We start from the raw sequence: 18,460 nt of genomic DNA on the forward strand, positions 1-18,460 counted from the left end.
TAAAAGCATATCTATCTTATTTATTTTTTGAATTCTGATACTACCATTGCTATCGGCACTCAGACTTCGTACTCGATCCGCCGTTGTTTCTAGTGCCGAAGTCCCCGTGGCTCACAAGACAACTGAGCCTCGTCCACAGCTCATCGGTGTCCGGACTGCGGATCTTCACAACTATGCCGTTTTTCCCCTGGCTATCACCCTTCAAAAGCAAGACTTGTGTCAGTGAAAGCCATGATACTCACACCACCAACCTCGCAACAGTGGACTCTGTGAACCCGATTGAGAGTATGGACTTTGATACACTCGCCGACAAAGTGGAAGCTTTACGGTCTGAACAAGAATATGCTTATGAACTTTGCAACCAAGCAAACCTTCAATTTGACAAATACCGCATAGAACTTTACGAGCTCCGGAAGTTGCTGAAATCTGCGCATGAAAGGGGCGCCAAAGTGGACCGCTTACTTGTCGAGGAGCAACAAAAGAATGCAATTCTCCAGGCACAGCTCAGGAGCCTCCAAAACAGCTTGAGAAACGGGTCTGTTCTTGCCAGTCAACTCCAAGCAAGGCTCAATGCTGAAACCGCGGCTTTGAAAAACATGACTAAACACGCACGGAAACTTGAGGAGAAGTTGATTGACATGCAGCTGGATCTAGAATACCTCAAGTGCACTACAAGTCCTGAACCGCTGAAGGATCCTTTGGTCACCGCTGCACAAGATTTTCCTCTACCAGCGCAACCATTTGTTGTCGTGTTGGTGGATGGTGATGCATACTTTGTAAGCATTTATCTGGGCATGTTGTGCCGTACGATCCACTAACCCTGGGGGCATCAAACAGTGGGCTCCTGATATCGGCATCGTTGGTGCTGGGCAAGGAGGCAGTTCGACAGCCACTTATGCTGATGCTACTGGTCCAGGTGCCATAGCCGCTACAAGAATCCGTAATGAAGTTGTCAAGTACATCTTGCACCAAAATGGAACTATTCCGATAACATCCAAGGTCGTCACTCGGGTTTTCCTCAACTACGGGAGTGGCGCTCGACTGGGCATGCTACAAAGCCGACGTCGAAGTACTCCTACAGGTGTGGACGTGGCCGATTTTGCGGTGCAGTTCACCGAAAAAGTCCCTCTGTTCGATTTCTTCGATGCAGGAAGAGGGAAAGAGAGGGCAGACGACAAGATTAGAGGTATAGCTCGACAACTTCGCTGAGAATTTTGCTCAATCAATTGACTGTTTACGTTTACAGAAAACTTCCATCTCTTTCTGTCGACGCCAAACTGTCGCGCAATATTTGTTGCCGCCTGTCTCGACAACGGGTTCGCTCGGATGCTTGAGCAGTATAGTGACCATCCGGTGGCTCGTCAAAAGATCGTCCTGGTCTCACCGGGGTACGTCGCGATTGAGATACAGAAATTGGGGCTCAAAACAGTCGAGTGGCCGAGTGTGTTCGCTGTACAGACGATGCCTGCCAATGCCGTTGCCAAGCACAAGAAAGAAATGCAGAAACTGCAAAAGCAGAGAGCAGCACGCGTCCAGCGCAGTGCGTCTACACCAGCAACAACCTCTGGAGATACTCGATCCAGCTTAGCACCACAGTTGTTGGACTTGGTGCCTGCCTGGGACCCGAATATAGCGATGAGCAAGGTTTCCAACGGAGTTGGCTTCAGAGTTCAGCGCGCAGCAGCAGATGTGGTGGCGCGTCTCGATCTTGCGCAGATGGTTGAGACTGCCGAGGACATTGACTGAGGATCGCACGGAATAATGGCAGCGTTATCTGTGGAAATGGATGAGACCATCTTGCATGGCGCACAAAGACGGATTGATCTGATGACCGGACATGAGCGCTCGTCCCTGCATATGCGTTTCTTCGACTTCATCTCGACTATCTATCTTACAAGAACTGGGAATCAATCCTTGAGAGAGCAAGATCAATGCTACGTCGCTCAACGCCAGTATCATTCACACCTACAGTACCCAAAATCATGCAGCTACCATTCATCAGCTGTGCCCTCCTTCTCTTCTCTGGGTGGAGCTTCGCCACATCAAACGGCTGTGATCTCCATGATCCTTCCAACCCCTGCTATATCGCTGGAGCTGGCGGCAGTGACCTGGGCCCTGACCCCGTCCCCTCATCAATCCGGGCGTACTGGATGCGGCGTGCCATTGCAGCCCTAGCGGATATCAACGAAGGTAGTCCGTGTCCTTTTGCGGCCTTTGGTTCTGTTATCGTGAACCATACTGCGTCCGGGGAGGGCGACGGGACCGACCAGCTGGGTGTGGAGGTGTGTATTGGTGCGAATTCGCTCGTGAGGGATGGGAACCCGACGCTGCATGGTAAGTACCAAGTGGACACTGCCTATATCTGTGGGAGGAGGAACAAGCATGGCTTTGGATCATCTCCATTTCTTTGTTGATGCCCGAGACTTCGGAGAAGCTGGGTTTGCGGCTATGTACGATGCTGCGTCGAAGGTGGAAGCATTCTCCATCTCTTGCCCTCCTCGCTGGCTCCCAATTCATTATGTCCTACCACGTTTTCCACGAGACGGCAAAAGTGCTGACCTGCACCAAAAAAAGGCGAGATAGCGGCCATCAACAACTGCAGCCGAATCCTGACTGATCCGGACGGGCCCTACAAGCTCTCTGGGCCCGACGCGCTCAAAGCACTGGGTGATTTGAGCCTGTATACCACGGCGGAAGCATGTCCCATGGTAAGAAAGAATGCCAGCCATGCCCAGCCAAACCCAGAGTTGAATGAGCAGTGCCTTTTTCTCTTGTTTTTAGTGAATCGTCTTCTCCCTCTGACCTGTGATGGAATGAAAGTGCTCGTCGGCAATCCTCTACGGCGGGTTTCGCGAATACATCTTCTCGACGTCGATCCCCACGCTGCGCTCCCACGGCTGGCCCCAGATCGTCATCCGGTCGAGAGAGATCTTCGCCCGCAGTGTTGGACGGTTGTCTGTGCACCGCACGCGGATCATCGGCGACCTGCTCGCGAATGAGACTGAGGGATTGTTCAAATGGCAATTTGACGCAAATGGGTGTTGTCCTGGCGGATGTGAGAAGGATGGGAGTGGTGGCTGCGTGATGAAATCCACGAAGCTGGATGGTGGGATAGGGAAAGATGAATTGTAACGTTGCGCTGCCACGCTACTCATGGTGATAGAGCAACCCAGCAGATCAGTTCGGGGAGCAAGATGCTTCTTTCAGAAGGAAGTCTGGGTTGAAAAGTCATGCATTCATAAGAATCTGTTGTTGGTTCATGTGCCACTCCCAAACCATCCATTCACATGTCTATCCTCTGCAAATGTGACAGCATCGACGCCTGTCAGATCACCTCTAGGTTCAATCTTTGCTCCCATACTTTTCACGGTAGGCCTTCATGAGCTCGAGTTGTTCCTGTCCGGCTCCCTCAACCTTCCCAGCCTGGATGGCTTCGAGCAGGTCTTCAAATGTGAGCACAGCCCTCACTGGCACACCTAGTTCGTCCTCGGCCACCTTCACAGCACTTCTCGGCTCAGCATCGGAGACACGCTCTTGTCTGGTCAAAAGAAGGACCACTCCAACCACGATGCCGCCTTGAGCCTTGATGATGGAGACAGCTTCGCGCAGGGCGGTGCCGGCGGTCATGACATCGTCCACAATGACTACCCGCTTGCCCTTGAGTGGCGCTCCGGCGACGATACCCCCTTCTCCATGATCCTTTGCTTCTTTCCTGTTGTACGCATATGATACACCGGCAAAGTTTTCTCCGGCGAAGAACAACTCTCGGGTGACGATTGCGCTCAATGGGATCCCTTTGTATGCCGGACCAAAGACCACGTCGAAATGAGGGGCGAACGAGCCGTCTGCTTCTGCACCAGCCTCTTCGGTACCAAGCGGCAGAGAATAAGGAGGGGCAGTCAGCACTGAAGCAAACCCGCGTGCAAGGGCGTCTAGGAGGGACGAGGTGTGCAGCAGGGAAGAGTTGAAGAAGTATGGTGATATGCGGCCGGATTTGAGGGTGTAGGTGCCAAAGGTGAGCGCAGACGCCTTTAATAGCAGAGTGAGGAGGGCGTCCTTGTAGGATGCATCCGTCGCCATGGTTAAGGGCGCAGCGTGAGAGGAGCTGTCTGTATGAGAGGATTGAAGGGCTTTTGAGGCTATCTTGAATTATGTACCAAGTACCTCGTACCTCGTATGGCTGGTGGTGCTGCGCAAGCGAGATCTGTGTGGCGCGCTCAGCAGAGGACAACTTGAACCCCCACGGTGCCTGCCAAGAGCAAAGTTTTTTCTTCCTTTTGTTCCTTGTAGCGTAAAAGCGGATTCGGGCGTGGGCGCAAAAGGATTCCGGTGTGCGTTGAGTGGATGCAAGATGATGTACCCAACATTGCGGTGAGCTGCTAAAAGTCCAACTGAGTTCATTACTTCTCCCGAGGGCCTGAATAACTTGGCCTTTCCACACCTCTCAACACCCGGGCCCCTCCCTTGTCTGCTGGACTCGTCTTTCCCACTGAAGTTCTAACCCTCCATGCTGCGAGAGCTGGCCGATAGGTGGGCTCGCAACCGTTATTTCGGTTGAGTGGGTTTGTGGTGTTTTGGAGGAGGACATCGTCCTACACCGTGACCACGAACTCGGTCACACAGGAGCAGAGAAGATCATCGAGAAGCAAACGCTCTTTCCAGACTGTCCGGTCCTTCTCTTTCCTTAATACAGTCGCTTTTCCTACAGCTGTTCCCTCGTTTATCTCCTTTCCCAACTCTCCGACATGCACGTCTCTAAGAAACTCGAGCTGGCTCACCAGCAGAACAAGCCAACCTTCTCCTTCGAGTTCTTCCCTCCCAAGACGGCGCAGGGCGTTCAGAATCTGTACGACCGCATGGACCGCATGCACAATTTGGGCCCGACTTTCATCGACATCACCTGGGGCGCAGGTGGGAGGCATTCCCAGTTGACCTCCGAGATGGTCAATGCTACTCAGAACTACTATGGATTGGAAACTTGCATGCATTTGACCTGCACGGACATGGAACGACATCAGGTCGACGAAGCTCTTCGTCGCGCATACAAGGCGGGTTGTACAAACATCCTGGCGCTCCGTGGGGATCCGCCCAGAGACCAAGAAAAGTGGGAGGCAAAAGAAGGTGGTTTCCGGTATGCAAAGGACTTGGTCAAATACATCAAAGCAAGATACAGTGACCATTTTGATATCGGCGTCGCCGGCTACCCCGAGGGCTGCGACGACCACAGGGATGTGGACCTTCTGATCGACCACCTCAGGGAAAAGGTTGACGCTGGAGCTAGCTTCATCGTGACACAAATGTTCTACGATGTCGACATCTTTCTAGATTGGGTGAAGAAGTGCCGTGATCGAGGAATTAGTGTTCCCATACTTCCTGGGATCATGCCCATCCAAACCTACGCTGCGTTTCTGAGAAGGGCCAACTGGACGAAATGTCACATCCCGCCTGGATGGTTCGAGGCGTTGGAGCCGGTCAAGAACGATGATGCTGCTGTCAGGGCTATTGGAAAAGATTTGGTAGCTGACATGTGCCGCAAAATTCTCGACTCCGGAATTCAACATCTCCACTTCTACACCATGAATCTGGCGCAAGCTACTCGGATGGTTCTGGAGGAATTGTCCCTGACGCCTGAAACTTCCGGAATGCCCCTTGAGAAACCTCTACCCTGGCGCCAGTCTCTGGGATTCAATCGCCGGGACGAGACGGTTAGGCCAATATTCTGGAGAAATCGCAATGCATCATACATCAGCAGGACAGCCGACTGGGATGAGTTTCCTAATGGTCGCTGGGGCGATAGCAGATCTCCCGCCTTTGGGGAACTGGATGCTTACGGCATCGGGTTGAAGGGCACAAACGACGCCAACATCAAGTTATGGGGCAAACCACGATCGCTTCGCGATGTTACAGGTCTTTTCGTTCGCTTTCTGCAAGGTGACCTGGACCGACTACCATGGAGCGAAGGTGGCATCTCTGCTGAAGCCGACATCATCAAAGATGATCTGCTACAATTAAACAAGCACGGATTTTTGACCATTAATTCTCAGCCCGCAGTGGATGGTGCGTCTTCCACCCATCCAGTTTATGGATGGGGTCCTGCAGGCGGCTGGGTTTACCAAAAAGCATACCTGGAACTGCTTGTCTTCCCCTCTATGTTCGAGACGGTGATGGAACGACTCAATGCCGACAAAAATCTCACCTATTACGCGGTGAATCGAAAAGGCGAACTGTACACAAACACTAAAGACGAAGGTCCAAACGCCGTCACTTGGGGCATCTTCCCAAACCGGGAGATTGTGCAGCCAACCATTGTGGAAACAGTCTCCTTCCTGGCCTGGAAAGACGAAGCGTTTCGTCTCGGGCAGGACTGGGCCAAGTGCTATCCCGCGGGATCCGGAAGCCGAAAGTTGATCGAGAAGATCATGGACGAGTGCTACCTTGTCAACATTGTCAACAACGATTTCCACCAAAACAAGGAGATCTTCAAGGTGTTTGAGGGTCTGGAGACCAAGGATCTCGATCTGGTCCTCGAAGACACCGCTCCCAGTCACCTCGAAAACGGGGCCAAAGACGTATCGAACGGTGACGCGCCGCCCGCTGGCGTTGGAAAAGGCCTCACGAATGGCGACCAACACAAAGTCCCCTCTAAAGCCAGTGGAGAGGTTGTACTCAACTAAGCATACTCTCTTAGTCGGATTTTCCTTAACTTTTGGTTTTCTTATATTGGTGTTTATCTGACGCAAAGCATGATCAACTCTGCTAACTTGGATGGACCCTAACTTTTGAAAAGCACGATTGGAGTTGTCACGGCGTTTCATTTCAACAAATACAACGGGGTTGGCGTGGGGTAAGGCGATACACGAAGGATGGGAGGTCAAAAAGAAAAGCATCTCATTTCAACATGATACCCCCACGCATGAAGAGCAAAACAGCTCATTTCAACATGATACCCCCAGACATAGACGAGATCATTTGACGAGGAAACGACTTATGAAAGAGAGAGACAGAGAGAAACCCCTTGAAAAGGAAATATATGTTTTGCTACACGAAGGGTGCTGCTGGTGGTACGCCCCTGCAGTATTGAGATATAGGGAAGCAGGCAAAGCGAAGCAGAGAGAAAAAGGTGGAGGGAACCGAGTTTTGTAGGACGGAATAACGACAGAAAGGGAGAGAGGCGCGCCGAGACCCTCTTCAACATGGTTGGCGTGCGTCTCTTTGATTCTTTCCTGCCTGTCTTCTGGACTGTTCAATCTAGAGTCTACATGATGATCTGTTTTGTGATATACGGAAACAGGCTCAATGAAAAATACGTGCAAGCAGAGCAGAAACAGGTGAATCTTTACTCCGTAAAGCGCATCGAAAGCAAAGATTTAACGTAACGGGTTCTCACGCATTGTAGTGGATTGGAGTCAAAAAGGGGGGCCCGTATATTCCCAAGGCCACTGGACGGAGAACGATGGGCTCGCTTGCTCTCGTACGGATCCATCACTACTGGAGTGACCGTCTCTGATATGAGCGCAAGGAACATCTATCTGTTCTCATCCCCATTTCATCCTATTTCATCCATCCAACCCCCAGCAGAGGGACCATCATCGCGGTGCGTTCCATAAATAGGGAGAAAAACCAAACAAAATTTACCCTTTCGTGACCATGTTTGCCCCGTGCCCTCCCAACTCTCTCCTCCGAGGCCGTTGTCCTCGTGTGGGTGTGCTGTGCTTTTATGCGCCAGCCCCAAATCCTCCTCCTTTTTAAACCTTGTACCATTGCCCCTTGCCCTGACCCATTTTTTCAGACCCGTGATGATTTTGCTTTTAGGCCGAGTCGAGCCCCCCCGTCCCTTTTTTTGGATAACCTAACCTCCCCCGGCCCTCAGCTCAAAATCTCTACCCCAAAAGAAAAACCAGGGAAGTAGGAAAGAAAAAATGACAAAGAAAAGAGGCATAATCGTCGTGCTTTCGTGCCCCGTGCCACATCAATAATCCCAGCCGAGAAAAACAAAGACCAAAACAAACACAAAATGGGCAGATGCAGAATGAATATATAGCGAGGATTTTTGCTTCCCAAAGTCAAAAAAAGGGATCAAAAAACACCATTTTTCCTTCTTCCTCTTCCGAATGAGAACCGAGACCCCGTTTTTCATGTTCCCCCGGCATAAAGGCCGGAAATCGTGAGCGATCGGTTATAACGTGATAAACAAAAAGAATTCGTCAAAGTGTGCTCGATTGGTAGGTAGGGGAGTTGCGGGGGTTATGTATGGGTGTTGTAGGTAAGTAGGTAGATGGTCGAAAGAGTTGGATGTCTCAGCATATCTTGACTCCGCGAGAGCGAGAATGTATGTTCATATCATCGTGGGAAGTCCAGTCAGACTAAGACCCCTCTGGTCGATCGAGACTGGCGGCATCTTCAATAATGTGGGACTGTCGATGGCGATCGTATCACCGTCATCACTGCCGAGGACATCATCACCGTCTTCTGCTTTCCCGTCGCCACTCCATGTTCGGAGCACGTTGAATTGCGGTTCCGCCTCCATGGCCGGCGTGTTGAAGAGGCCGTCGCACAACGCTTCGAAATCGTCAATGTCCAGGGCCAACTCGAGCTCCTCGTCCGGCAGGATCTGGTCGACGTCGATCTGCCACGATTGCTTTGAGAGGGGTGAAATTTCGCGTATCGCTGGCTTGTGTTTCTCGGGAGTGTGCTGCACAGACGAGGGTTTGGCGGGCGAGAGTGGAGGCGACACTGATGGACGACTCTCCTCAGAACACGAATCCGAACCGGACCTCGATGAGTTGTAGATTGTAGGAGGCGATCCAACGGTGGGCTGCGACGAGGTGCTCGACTGGCGGTCGTCGAGGATCGTCAGCTTTCGAGCCATGACGCCCAATGTGGTGGAGTCGGCGCGTTTCAAGCCCACATCACCATCATTCTGCTTCCTCGTCCCGCTTCTGTGCGATTTGGCCGGGCTGGCTTGAATGGCTGGCAGTGTAGCAATGCCGGCTACAGGTTGCCCCGAGGTTCGTCGACTCGTTGCGGAGCTTGTCCGTTTCGATCTGATCACAGGCGACGAGACAGATGTCCGTGGGGTCGTCGTAAGAGTCGTCGATGATTGCCATGATTTAGTGCGCGTAGTTGACTGCCGACTTGCTGATCTTAGACTGCTATCTACAGAGGCATACGACACGAGCGAAGGAGTCTGCTTCTTGGATCGAGACTTCTTGACCGGCACATCAGGCAGAGGCTTGGTAGGAGTATGAGCTTCGATGGCATGAAGATAGGTTGTGCGCATTTCGTCTACAATCTTTCGAATATCGTCTCTGCTGATGCTGGGGTCTTCGGCGATGCTCGTCCGCGTCGTAAAGGAAGATGACGCCCCGCTCGAAGAAAGGTGCGAATATCTGGCGTGAGACGAGCGATCAGAGTGTTCGTCCATATAGGCGAGGTCGAGGTTGGGCGTCGATCCGGAGGCCTTGATTCCTAGGCCACGTCTCACTGATTCTGGCGGCCGCTGAATGATTTGGCTCAGTGACATTGACGACGCAGAGTAAGGGCTGTCGCGGGTGGAGAGCAACGGCGGTGGCCCAAGCGCCTGAGCTCGGTCTCTGTTGAGCTCCCCTATGGTCCGGTCGACGCCCGCTTGTCCGTATATGGAGACTAGCCGGCCGTATTCAGCCTTCCACAGCGCTTGGATCGTTGGGTTCTGTTCCTCATGGGGCTCGAGGAGGGACGTGGTTGACGCCATGTAGGGCGAGAAGAATGACTGGGCTGGGCTGGAGATGCCGAGCCCGTGGTGGCTCGAACCAGGGCTGAGAACGTGAGAATGAAACTCCTGGGCGGACTGTGAACGTTCTTGGGGGCCGAAGCTGCTTGAGGCCCAGCTGGAAGACGTGGGTGGTGCCATATCACTAAGTACAGATGGAGGCTGCCAGATGGGACTGGAAAAGAAGACTTGATCCCGAGGGGAATTGGGAGCAGTCGAGATGAACTTGGCATGGGGCGGCTCCGTGGATGACTTTTGCTGTGAGGAGGTGTGGGAAGTCCTTCGTTCCTTGCCACCGACGATATACTCGCCCTGTTTGATGTCTTCCAGTGTGCGATCGTAGTCTTGTTCCGTGACCAGCAGTTCCCCAGAGCTCAGGCGACGACTTGTCTGAAGCTTAACAGGACCATTCCCCCGGTGAGGTCGGTCTCCCAGCTCAGGCGGCTTCCCGGGTGCGGCCTCATCATAAGACAAAGACCGCAGACGATCTGGAGGCGGGTTGACTTTGCTTTGCTTTGCTGTCACACCGCTGGACTTGTTGAACAGAGGTATTCGGCTCTGTGGTGGAGCTGTCGTGTACGGGACGCTATGTAGATCCAACTCGGGAGCAGCATCATTTCGCCGCTGCGCTTTGTGTCTTCGGGGCGACAGCAACTTCCGTAACCGCGCTTCCATCTTTTGGAAATGCTGAAAGTTGATGGTGAAGCATTGACCTCGAGAGACTAGGTGGTAGACGCGGCTGGCGGATCAGGCTCCGGTGTCAAGTAGGCACGTCAGAAGGGCGATTGACGTGTTTTAATAGAAAGATGGCGCCTGTATTGACCCCGGCGCTGGTATATAGAGGGAACTCAGATTCTATTTAAGAGACCATGCGTTGGATTGGAAACACAATGTTCTGGTCGAGAACAAGAGAAACACGTCGGAGACGCAAGAAGAGGATCAGACATGGCTCTGTGAGGAGCAAGAGAAAGGAGCAAATAATCTCTGACGGGCAGGACCGGGGCTGTCGTTTGAGAAGAGAAAAAGAGGGCGTTTTGGAAGTCAAACAGTGAACAGGGAAGTCGCTTGAAGCATGGGGGAGGCTGGCGCAGACAAGGGACAAGGGACAAGGGTCGATCTCATGACACGAGGCACAACAAGGCAGAACAAGGCTCAGGAAACGCGGTGGTTGGTTCGTCCTCGGGCTCCACGCGGGTCCTGGAGTTTTCGGAGACTTGTCATACTCGAGTCCGCCTGGCCATCTATGAGTGGGTGGGCTGCCTCAGTGTTGACGTCGCTAGATCGCGACGAACCCAACGGGGCACGCGAGAGGCATAGCCGTAACACCCCGGACTGGAGCCAAAACAAACAAACCACTCCAAGGTAAACACGAAAAGCGCGCATGGGGCTTGGATTGTTGAGCACCTCCCCTTCTCTTGAAGCCGTCGAGAACGACGAACAACTGCAGAGCAGTGTGTGGCCGGCAGTTGATCGAGCGCGGGACCCGATGATGGGGAATTTGACGTGAACTCCCAGCAAAAGCCATGGGTGACCCCTCGACGCCCAGGACAATGGTCCCAAGGCCCAAGGGCCCCCAGGCCAGCCGAGACGAGGCCTTATCGAAATAAGCGAATAGAGGCGAGCCGGAAGACGAACATGTGCACAGACATCCAGCCGCACCCCTGCCGATCAGCCTAGTGAGCCTTCTCGACGGGTACACCCCAGAAGACTGGGCCTCTGACAAGCCCTGGACTATTGAAATAGGGGGCTTAGGCAGAGTTTAGGGGCAGTCATCGTCTCCTCCGAGTACTCGATTCGAGCATTTCACAATGCGCTGACTGGAAAAACATACCTGTCCTCGCAACTCGTATGGAGTAAACACACCAGTTCCGTTCCCGCTCCTCATGCACAATACAAGTATGTGCAATGGTGATGGGCACGGCCTCTGACAGTGCATGCATGCCTGTTGGATGACCATGGGAGCGAACCTTCTTGTAGCCTTGTCCGACACTCCATCAGCCCATGCTGTACCCCAACCGAGCATAGATTCTGAAATACTCGGCCGCTGCCACGTCTGTTCTTGTCTGGTGATGGTGGACGATGGCTAACCATGCGGAAATCGCAAGCGACGAACCACCAAAGTGGCGGTCAAGGGCGAGCAGAGGCTGGTGTGCAGGACCTTCTCGGTTCCCTACATATCGAGGTTGGACTTTGCCCTTCCACAGCCTCAGTCGGGTTCAGGACCAGACTGATCGAGAGAACAAGTCACTATGTACTCGAATCCTGCCGAATCGGGTTACACCTCCTGGTGCCGGAAATGTCAAGCGACCGATCAATGGGCGAGCCCACTCTGTCAGAAGACGTCGCAATTTCGCCATGTACCCGGTAATCTTGTCTCTTGCAAAGCGGGCACTTGTCGCGAACAAGTGCGTCGGATGGGAAAGTGTTCAGCCGTCGAGACCATTGTGAAGATCCCATAAAATGACCCTGAGAACTACGACGACAATGTTGGATAGTATATACATAGTCATGGTGATAGGAGCACTGTCAATAGCATAGCCATGCAGGCATATTCCTAGCCATTGTGCCATCGCCGGCACGACCCAGATGTCGCACAATTGCTGACACCTGCCTTCTGGCATGCATAAGCAGCTAGTGATTTGCACCGAACTGTGCAGATCCTCTTCTCCTATCCGGACTGAGACCACTGGGATGGCTGGGGTGTCTTGACCGAATTATATAGATGGACACTCGTCATACACGACGAGGCTAGACTTTCGAAAATGCGAATCTCAAATCGGCCGGTCAGTCTCAATTATTGTTTTTCGCCCCTTCGACTGTGTTTCAAAATCGCACACCATCCTCAGGATGATTCTTGGTCGACTTTTTCTATAGCGACACATTATACCCGGATTCTCTGCGGGATTAGGGAAAGGAATAACAGAGGAGGATAGGAGCGGGTTGTCAAATGCTATAATGGGCTCGCGATCGGCGAAACAGTTGTTGTGAGTCATACGTAAGACCAGACATTGTGTTGGAGCCTTGGAGGGACTTCAGACAGGACGAAGCAAAGCAGACACCTGGCTTGCTCAACGAAAGGTCTGTCGCAGGCCAGTCTGAGATTTGAAGAGAGGAGTAACGTGACGACGGTGATGCGGAAACGACATGGTACTCGGAGCTTGGATGGCTGGATGGCTGGATGGCAGGATGGCTAGTTCTGGCGATTGGGAAAGCGACTTCGGCATCTGATGAGTGAGTTACATTGGAGAACCCCATGGTTGAAGACGAGGGCAAAAGAGGCAGCGCGGAGAGACGATCCAAATACCACCAATGTAACCTGTAACCTGTAACCTGTACGGAGTAACCTGCGCTGCCTGTAACGTGTGCGGAGATGGTACTAGGTAGTGAGAGTTGGGTGAGAGTAACCTGGCGTGCCTGCGCTGCCTGCGCCGGCGGTTGGTGGGCGCCGGATAATCGCCAAGTCGTAGTTGCGCTCAGCTCACGGTAGCATCCTCTACATCTACAGTTACATACAATTCCCAACTGCGCCCACCTGCGCCTTTTTGCCCTGCACGGCCCTGCACGGCCCTGTGTGCAGCACTGATCTTTTCACTCCTACCACATGCCCTATGCACATCCTGTGCCCGTTCCCACTGGCACAATGCTTTGTTGACGAGCGAGCCAATCCGTCCACCCCCATCCCATACCATCCCATCGCATCCCCATCCCCCCATACCGCCCCCCAAACCCAGCTCAAATTGAACGCTATGCTACTACTCCAGCAATCTCCAATACCACAGCCATTACCACTTCGCCTTCTGTCCCTGCTGGCATTGTCCTCGCTGCTCCTGCTACACTACCGATCCTGATTGACCCTCTCCGACTCCATGTCACAGCAGAATTCTCTTTGTTTTCCTTACCCTTGAGACCTCACCACAACACCACACCACCACAACGAGGGTGTACTCACCACCAACAAAACCTGCCCTTCAAGCCCATCATGATGCTCCTTGATCCCTTCGACGATTAAGACTATCAACCGAACCCGTGAGGCGGTCTGTCGAGTCTCCCTTCTTCAGCACCATGACCCTCCTCGATTTCTTCCGCAGCATCCTGCGCCGGCTGGCCGCCATGATCCTCTTTCCCTCCGCCTTCAAGACCATGAACGTCTCCGTCAAGTCCCCCAACACCGAGGTCACGGTGGTCGAGACCACGGACAGTCTCCATTCCTTGGACTCACTCAAGGACGAGATCATGCGTCTCTTCCGATCTCCCTGTACCATGCGTCGAATGTTGTCCATGTCCTCAGCCCTACGCATCCAATACAAGGCCAAACTTCAAGAGAGCGAGGCGTGCATGCTACCCTCGTATTGCGACACATTACCAACGGGGAAAGAGATGGGTACCTTTATCGCTCTCGACGTGGGTGGCTCGACCTTCCGAGTGGCATTGATCGAACTTCGAGGAAGACAAAGCCGACACGGCCCTATGGTGATCAAGCATATGTTCACCAGTAAGATTGACGAGCGAATACGTAAACTCCCTGGGACAGAGTTCTTTGATTGGATGGCAAGTAGAATACATGCTATGCTGGAAGAAGAGAAGGACGCATGGTCGCCTGACCAGACACTGGCCATGGGATTGGCATGGAGTTTTCCGATCGAGCAGACAAGTCACCGGGGCGGCAAGGTTCAAGGCATGGGCAAAGGATTTGCTTGCCACGAAGAGACAATTGGTATGGACCTGGGCAAACTCATCGAAGCCGCCTGCGCGAGGAGGAGTTTGAAGGTCCGTGTCGACGCCATTGTCAATGATTCTTCTGCCACCCTCCTTTCTCAAGCCTATCTTGATCCCGCTACGTCCATGGGGCTTATCTTGGGGACTGGCACCAACGCCGCAGCGTACCTGCCAACGTCCTGCATGGGAAAGTCCAAGTTCGGGGTTCGCGATCATTCATGGTTCGACAAGGCCGAGCGGGTCATCACGAATACAGAGGTGTCGATGTTCGGCAAGTCGATTCTACCAGAGACGCGGTGGGACGAAGTTCTGAACCAGCAGCATGTGAGGCCGGACTTTCAGCCTCTCGAGTACATGACTACCGGTCGCTACTTGGGAGAGCTGTTAAGATTGATCATTATTGAGGGAGTTGCAACCGGAGAGCTATTCAACGGCGTCATGCCCAATGTGTTACGTGAGTGCTATTCTTTGGACACCGAGATAATGGCCAAGCTTGAGCTGGACCAGACGAAGAGTATGAGAAGCTCTATCGCGATGATTAAAAAGGCTTTCGGGTTGAAAAAGAGTCCGACGGTGAAAGAGGTCTCATTCCTCCGAGATGCGGCCGAATCCATCTCCTATCGAGCATCTGCCTACATCGCCGTTGCCGTCCACGCGCTCTGGGCTTTGCAGAAAGACACCGATATCAACCCCACTACCCCAAATGGAACTCCCAAAACGTCGATTGCGTGCAACGGCAGTGTTATTTTGAAATATCCCGGCTTCAAAGATCGATGTGAGGATTTGATTAGACAAATGATCTCCACCGGGTCATCAGCTGGAGGGGGCTTTTGTCCAGAAAAGGTGGTCCTTGAACCGACTCATGAAGCTGTTGTTTTTGGGGCGGCTGTTGCTGTGGCGCTTGCCGACGCGCCCTGACGAGATCGAACCTGACAGACTCACCAAAAATATCAACAAACCGACCAGCAGAATCGAAGATAGCCTCCGCCACTGTCCAGATGGCCTCTAGTCAGCCGGAATGCAAAAGATCTGGCTGAGTCAGTCGGCTTGAATCAGCTCGGACAAGCTCCAAAAAAACCAAAAGGGAGTGTGCAGCCTTGCATAAGTCTAAAAGCGCCGGCGATCGGCCGCGGAGGCAAAGATACGTGTTCCCAAAGATGCCGATGCCTCGATTAGGGACATTCTTGATCTGCTCGTCATTGTGCATGTCAGCGTTGCCACTGTCGAGATTTCCACCAGCGGTGTTTTGAACGTGTGATGTCCATGTCTGACACGCTCAGTTCGTCTACAGATTTGTGGGTAATGTCGTTCGGTTAGAGGCGATTGACAGATATGGCACTCCAACGACCTATCGAACGTTCTTCGGGGATACAATTTTGATCAGGTTACAACACAATTCGTGTGTGGGATAGAGGAGAAAGAGCCATTTGGAATGGGGAGGAATGTCATAAGTACCTCAAGGCATGTGGCTTCAGCTGTAAGAGTGGCCCATGCCTTTGGTGGCGCCATCTGCCGGTCAGAAAATACTATGGACACTGGCATTGTATAAGATGAGTCGTCCCGAGCGTTCAGCACGAAGTAAGCCATTGCCCATGCTGTAGACTTCATCGTCGACGGCTTGTGCTGGTGTCTTCCTCCTACTCCTCCTTCTTCTTGCTTGTCCGTCTTTCTCGTCAGATTAGAGTCTCTGCATAGACGACGGCAGGACGATACGCATGATCAGGCAGCGGGAAACGACATGGGGTAGATGGAGGTGGTTGCTCAAACCTCGATGTCGCAACTCTGTATCCTCCCTCCTGGCTGCCTTTTACCGTCATGCGGATTGCCGTGCTATTCCCTATTCTACCTTTTGTCTGTTTCCAGTTGTACATCTCTCCTGCCCGAAGTGTACGATCCCAGAAGGAAAAATGTCCGCATCGAGACTCACCGTTGTAAAAATTGTCCGCGTGTTGTTGCCGACAACAAGGCTGACACGAGTTTGCGGTTTGCGGTTTGTAGGATGCATTTTGCGGAACCGCATGCTATGGTGGTGGTGGTGGTGGTGTTGATGGAGGTCGATACGAGAGAGGACGATGATGTGATGATGTGATGGTGCAATCAGTTAGCAGTCAATGGGTGATGCGGGCAGCGAATCGAATAGTTGGGATAGACGAGGAGGAGGAGAAGGAGAAGGAGCAGCTTGACCAGTGGCAGCCTGGCAAGGGCCTCAATTCAAAGGCTCAGATCGGCGCTGCATGCAACCATCGTCCATGTCCATCATTCCATTCTTATTGTCCACTCATTCTTTTTGCTTTTCTCTCCCTTTGTGTCTTGCAGTATTATTGAAGCCAGTCTCGTATACCTAGGTACCAGGTCAAGCAGGTATATGTTCCAGCCATGTCTCCGTGGAATCTACGAGGTACACCATCATCCATCCATCCCAGTCTCTCCTCCTCCAGACTGCCGTGTGCAGGTCCCGCGTCCTAGTCGACTGTTCCGCGTTCTGACGACTCGGCGAGGACCCTCCTTTTAGTGTCCTTGCGTCCCGTCCTCCTCATCCGTCAATGCGTCTTTCGCGATCAGCAGTGTGCGAAGCCAATCCCTTGTTCCCTCGTCTCCACCTCAGCCTGATTCCCCCGACAATAAGCCATCTCTGCTGAATGTTGACCTTTGCGCCGAAACCAGTGAATACTCCGAACATCGCCCAGGAAGCTGGATCCATCACCGGGTTACTCGGTACATCGCGATCTGAGCCGCGATCGCTTTGGCTGGCCGAGACTTTCATTCGCTCAGGATTGTCGCTGGTGGCCCCGTTTTCCCTCTCATCCGTTTCTCCTCCATCATCTCTTCTTCGATTTGCTATCGGCCCAACAAAATCAATGCGTCGCTATTTACCCTATCTGTTCCTGTGATGGTCGGTCAAGCGAGATTAGACGAGACCTGCTTGCCCATCTCGTCTTCCCTTTCATCCGTCCGGAGGTCACACTTAAGGGTATCGAGTATGGGCGAGCATCATCACCTTCTCCAGGCAGGCACGCCAAGTTACTGTCGGAAGTCCCTCGTGGTCTAGCAAGGTAAGGGCCCTATCTCGGCGAAGAGAAGGCATGGCATCATCATCATCATCATCATCATCACCACCACCACCATATGCACCAGCAGGCGATAGACCAAAAGAGGACGTCACATCCTCATTTGAGTGAGAGCACACGCAGTTCTTACACTCCATCACAAAGCAATGGGCACGGCATACTCGCCGAGTCCGTTTCAGAGCGCCAAGGCCAAGGGCAACGACAAGAGGCAACTGGTAAGCGTTCCTCCTTGGTCTTCCTTCCGGTTCAAAGAATAAGAGCATTGTCACCTTGACGAGGGTGTTCTTAGCACTATCAAGTCAGCACCATGTGATGGAGGGGGCCATCGCCACCACGACCGTCACTACCATCACCACTACCGCTACCTCCAGCGGGATGATGAAGTCATGAAACCGGCGGCTCCCTCGGGGGTATAGGTAGACTTCGAGCCTTGTCTAGGTGGTGCACCACGCGTGCCCCCCAAGACTGCTCTGATGTTTCCACAATTCTGTTGAGCTCGGCCATTGTCTACGCTGAATAGCCCACCATTGAGAATATCCAAGATTTTGACCGGCCAGGAGGAGCTCCCAATTCACGCCAGCATGTTTAGCAGGTGGGTCACCAGACGACCACCGTGCCGCCTCCAACTTTCTCTCCCGCTCGATCAAGGGGGCGGAAAATTTCTCCTCAGAGAGACATTTCCCCAGCTGAGAAATACAAAAATTCCACACGCGGCCGCCCAAAAAAAAGACCCTTCAGCATCTGGGTCTCCGTTCACTTGTGCCTTTTGCTGCCCGCTACTGCTAGCACTGCGACTGCGCGGTTTTTCAGTCTTCCTGGTGGACTCGTACAACGAACCTTGGACGCGAGAGAAAAACATGTGTGGGGTTTGATTGAGCTCGCGGCATTGTTTTTCTCTTGGTTGGGGGACTTGCTGAGAAAGAAG

At 52.8% G+C, this 18,460-nt stretch overlaps 6 protein-coding genes across 6 annotated transcripts; 4 read left to right on the top strand and 2 right to left on the bottom strand.

Annotated features, from left to right (window-relative positions):
• Positions 1–173: 173 nt before the first annotated feature.
• On the top strand, positions 174–1,746 carry Z520_10729 (uncharacterized protein; the record flags this gene model as incomplete). The annotated part of the gene is made up of 3 exons (XM_016781221.1): positions 174–776; positions 838–1,186; positions 1,247–1,746. The coding sequence occupies 3 exons, from the start codon at positions 174–176 to the stop codon at positions 1,744–1,746; spliced, it is 1,452 nt and encodes a 483-aa protein (XP_016627674.1).
• A 236-nt stretch (positions 1,747–1,982) lies between these two features.
• Positions 1,983–3,132, top strand: Z520_10730 (uncharacterized protein; the record flags this gene model as incomplete). Its single annotated transcript, XM_016781222.1, has 3 exons — positions 1,983–2,334; positions 2,575–2,708; positions 2,821–3,132. 3 exons carry the CDS (start codon positions 1,983–1,985, stop codon positions 3,130–3,132), a joined length of 798 nt encoding a protein of 265 aa, XP_016627675.1.
• A 210-nt stretch (positions 3,133–3,342) lies between these two features.
• Positions 3,343–4,080, bottom strand: Z520_10731 (uncharacterized protein; the record flags this gene model as incomplete). Its single annotated transcript, XM_016781223.1, has 1 exon — positions 3,343–4,080. The coding sequence occupies one exon, from the start codon at positions 4,078–4,080 to the stop codon at positions 3,343–3,345; it is 738 nt and encodes a 245-aa protein (XP_016627676.1).
• Positions 4,081–4,745: 665 nt separating this feature from the next.
• On the top strand, positions 4,746–6,674 carry Z520_10732 (uncharacterized protein; the record flags this gene model as incomplete). Its single annotated transcript, XM_016781224.1, has 1 exon — positions 4,746–6,674. The coding sequence occupies one exon, from the start codon at positions 4,746–4,748 to the stop codon at positions 6,672–6,674; it is 1,929 nt and encodes a 642-aa protein (XP_016627677.1).
• A 1,661-nt stretch (positions 6,675–8,335) lies between these two features.
• Z520_10733 (uncharacterized protein) lies at positions 8,336–10,426 on the bottom strand (the record flags this gene model as incomplete). The annotated part of the gene is made up of 1 exon (XM_016781225.1): positions 8,336–10,426. The coding sequence occupies one exon, from the start codon at positions 10,424–10,426 to the stop codon at positions 8,336–8,338; it is 2,091 nt and encodes a 696-aa protein (XP_016627678.1).
• Positions 10,427–13,813: 3,387 nt separating this feature from the next.
• Positions 13,814–15,385, top strand: Z520_10734 (uncharacterized protein; the record flags this gene model as incomplete). Its single annotated transcript, XM_016781226.1, has 1 exon — positions 13,814–15,385. The coding sequence occupies one exon, from the start codon at positions 13,814–13,816 to the stop codon at positions 15,383–15,385; it is 1,572 nt and encodes a 523-aa protein (XP_016627679.1).
• Positions 15,386–18,460: the final 3,075 nt, after the last annotated feature.

Source organism: Fonsecaea multimorphosa, assembly GCF_000836435.1.
Source record: "Fonsecaea multimorphosa CBS 102226 unplaced genomic scaffold supercont1.32, whole genome shotgun sequence".
In the NCBI taxonomy this organism is placed as follows: Eukaryota; Fungi; Ascomycota; class Eurotiomycetes; order Chaetothyriales; family Herpotrichiellaceae; genus Fonsecaea; species Fonsecaea multimorphosa.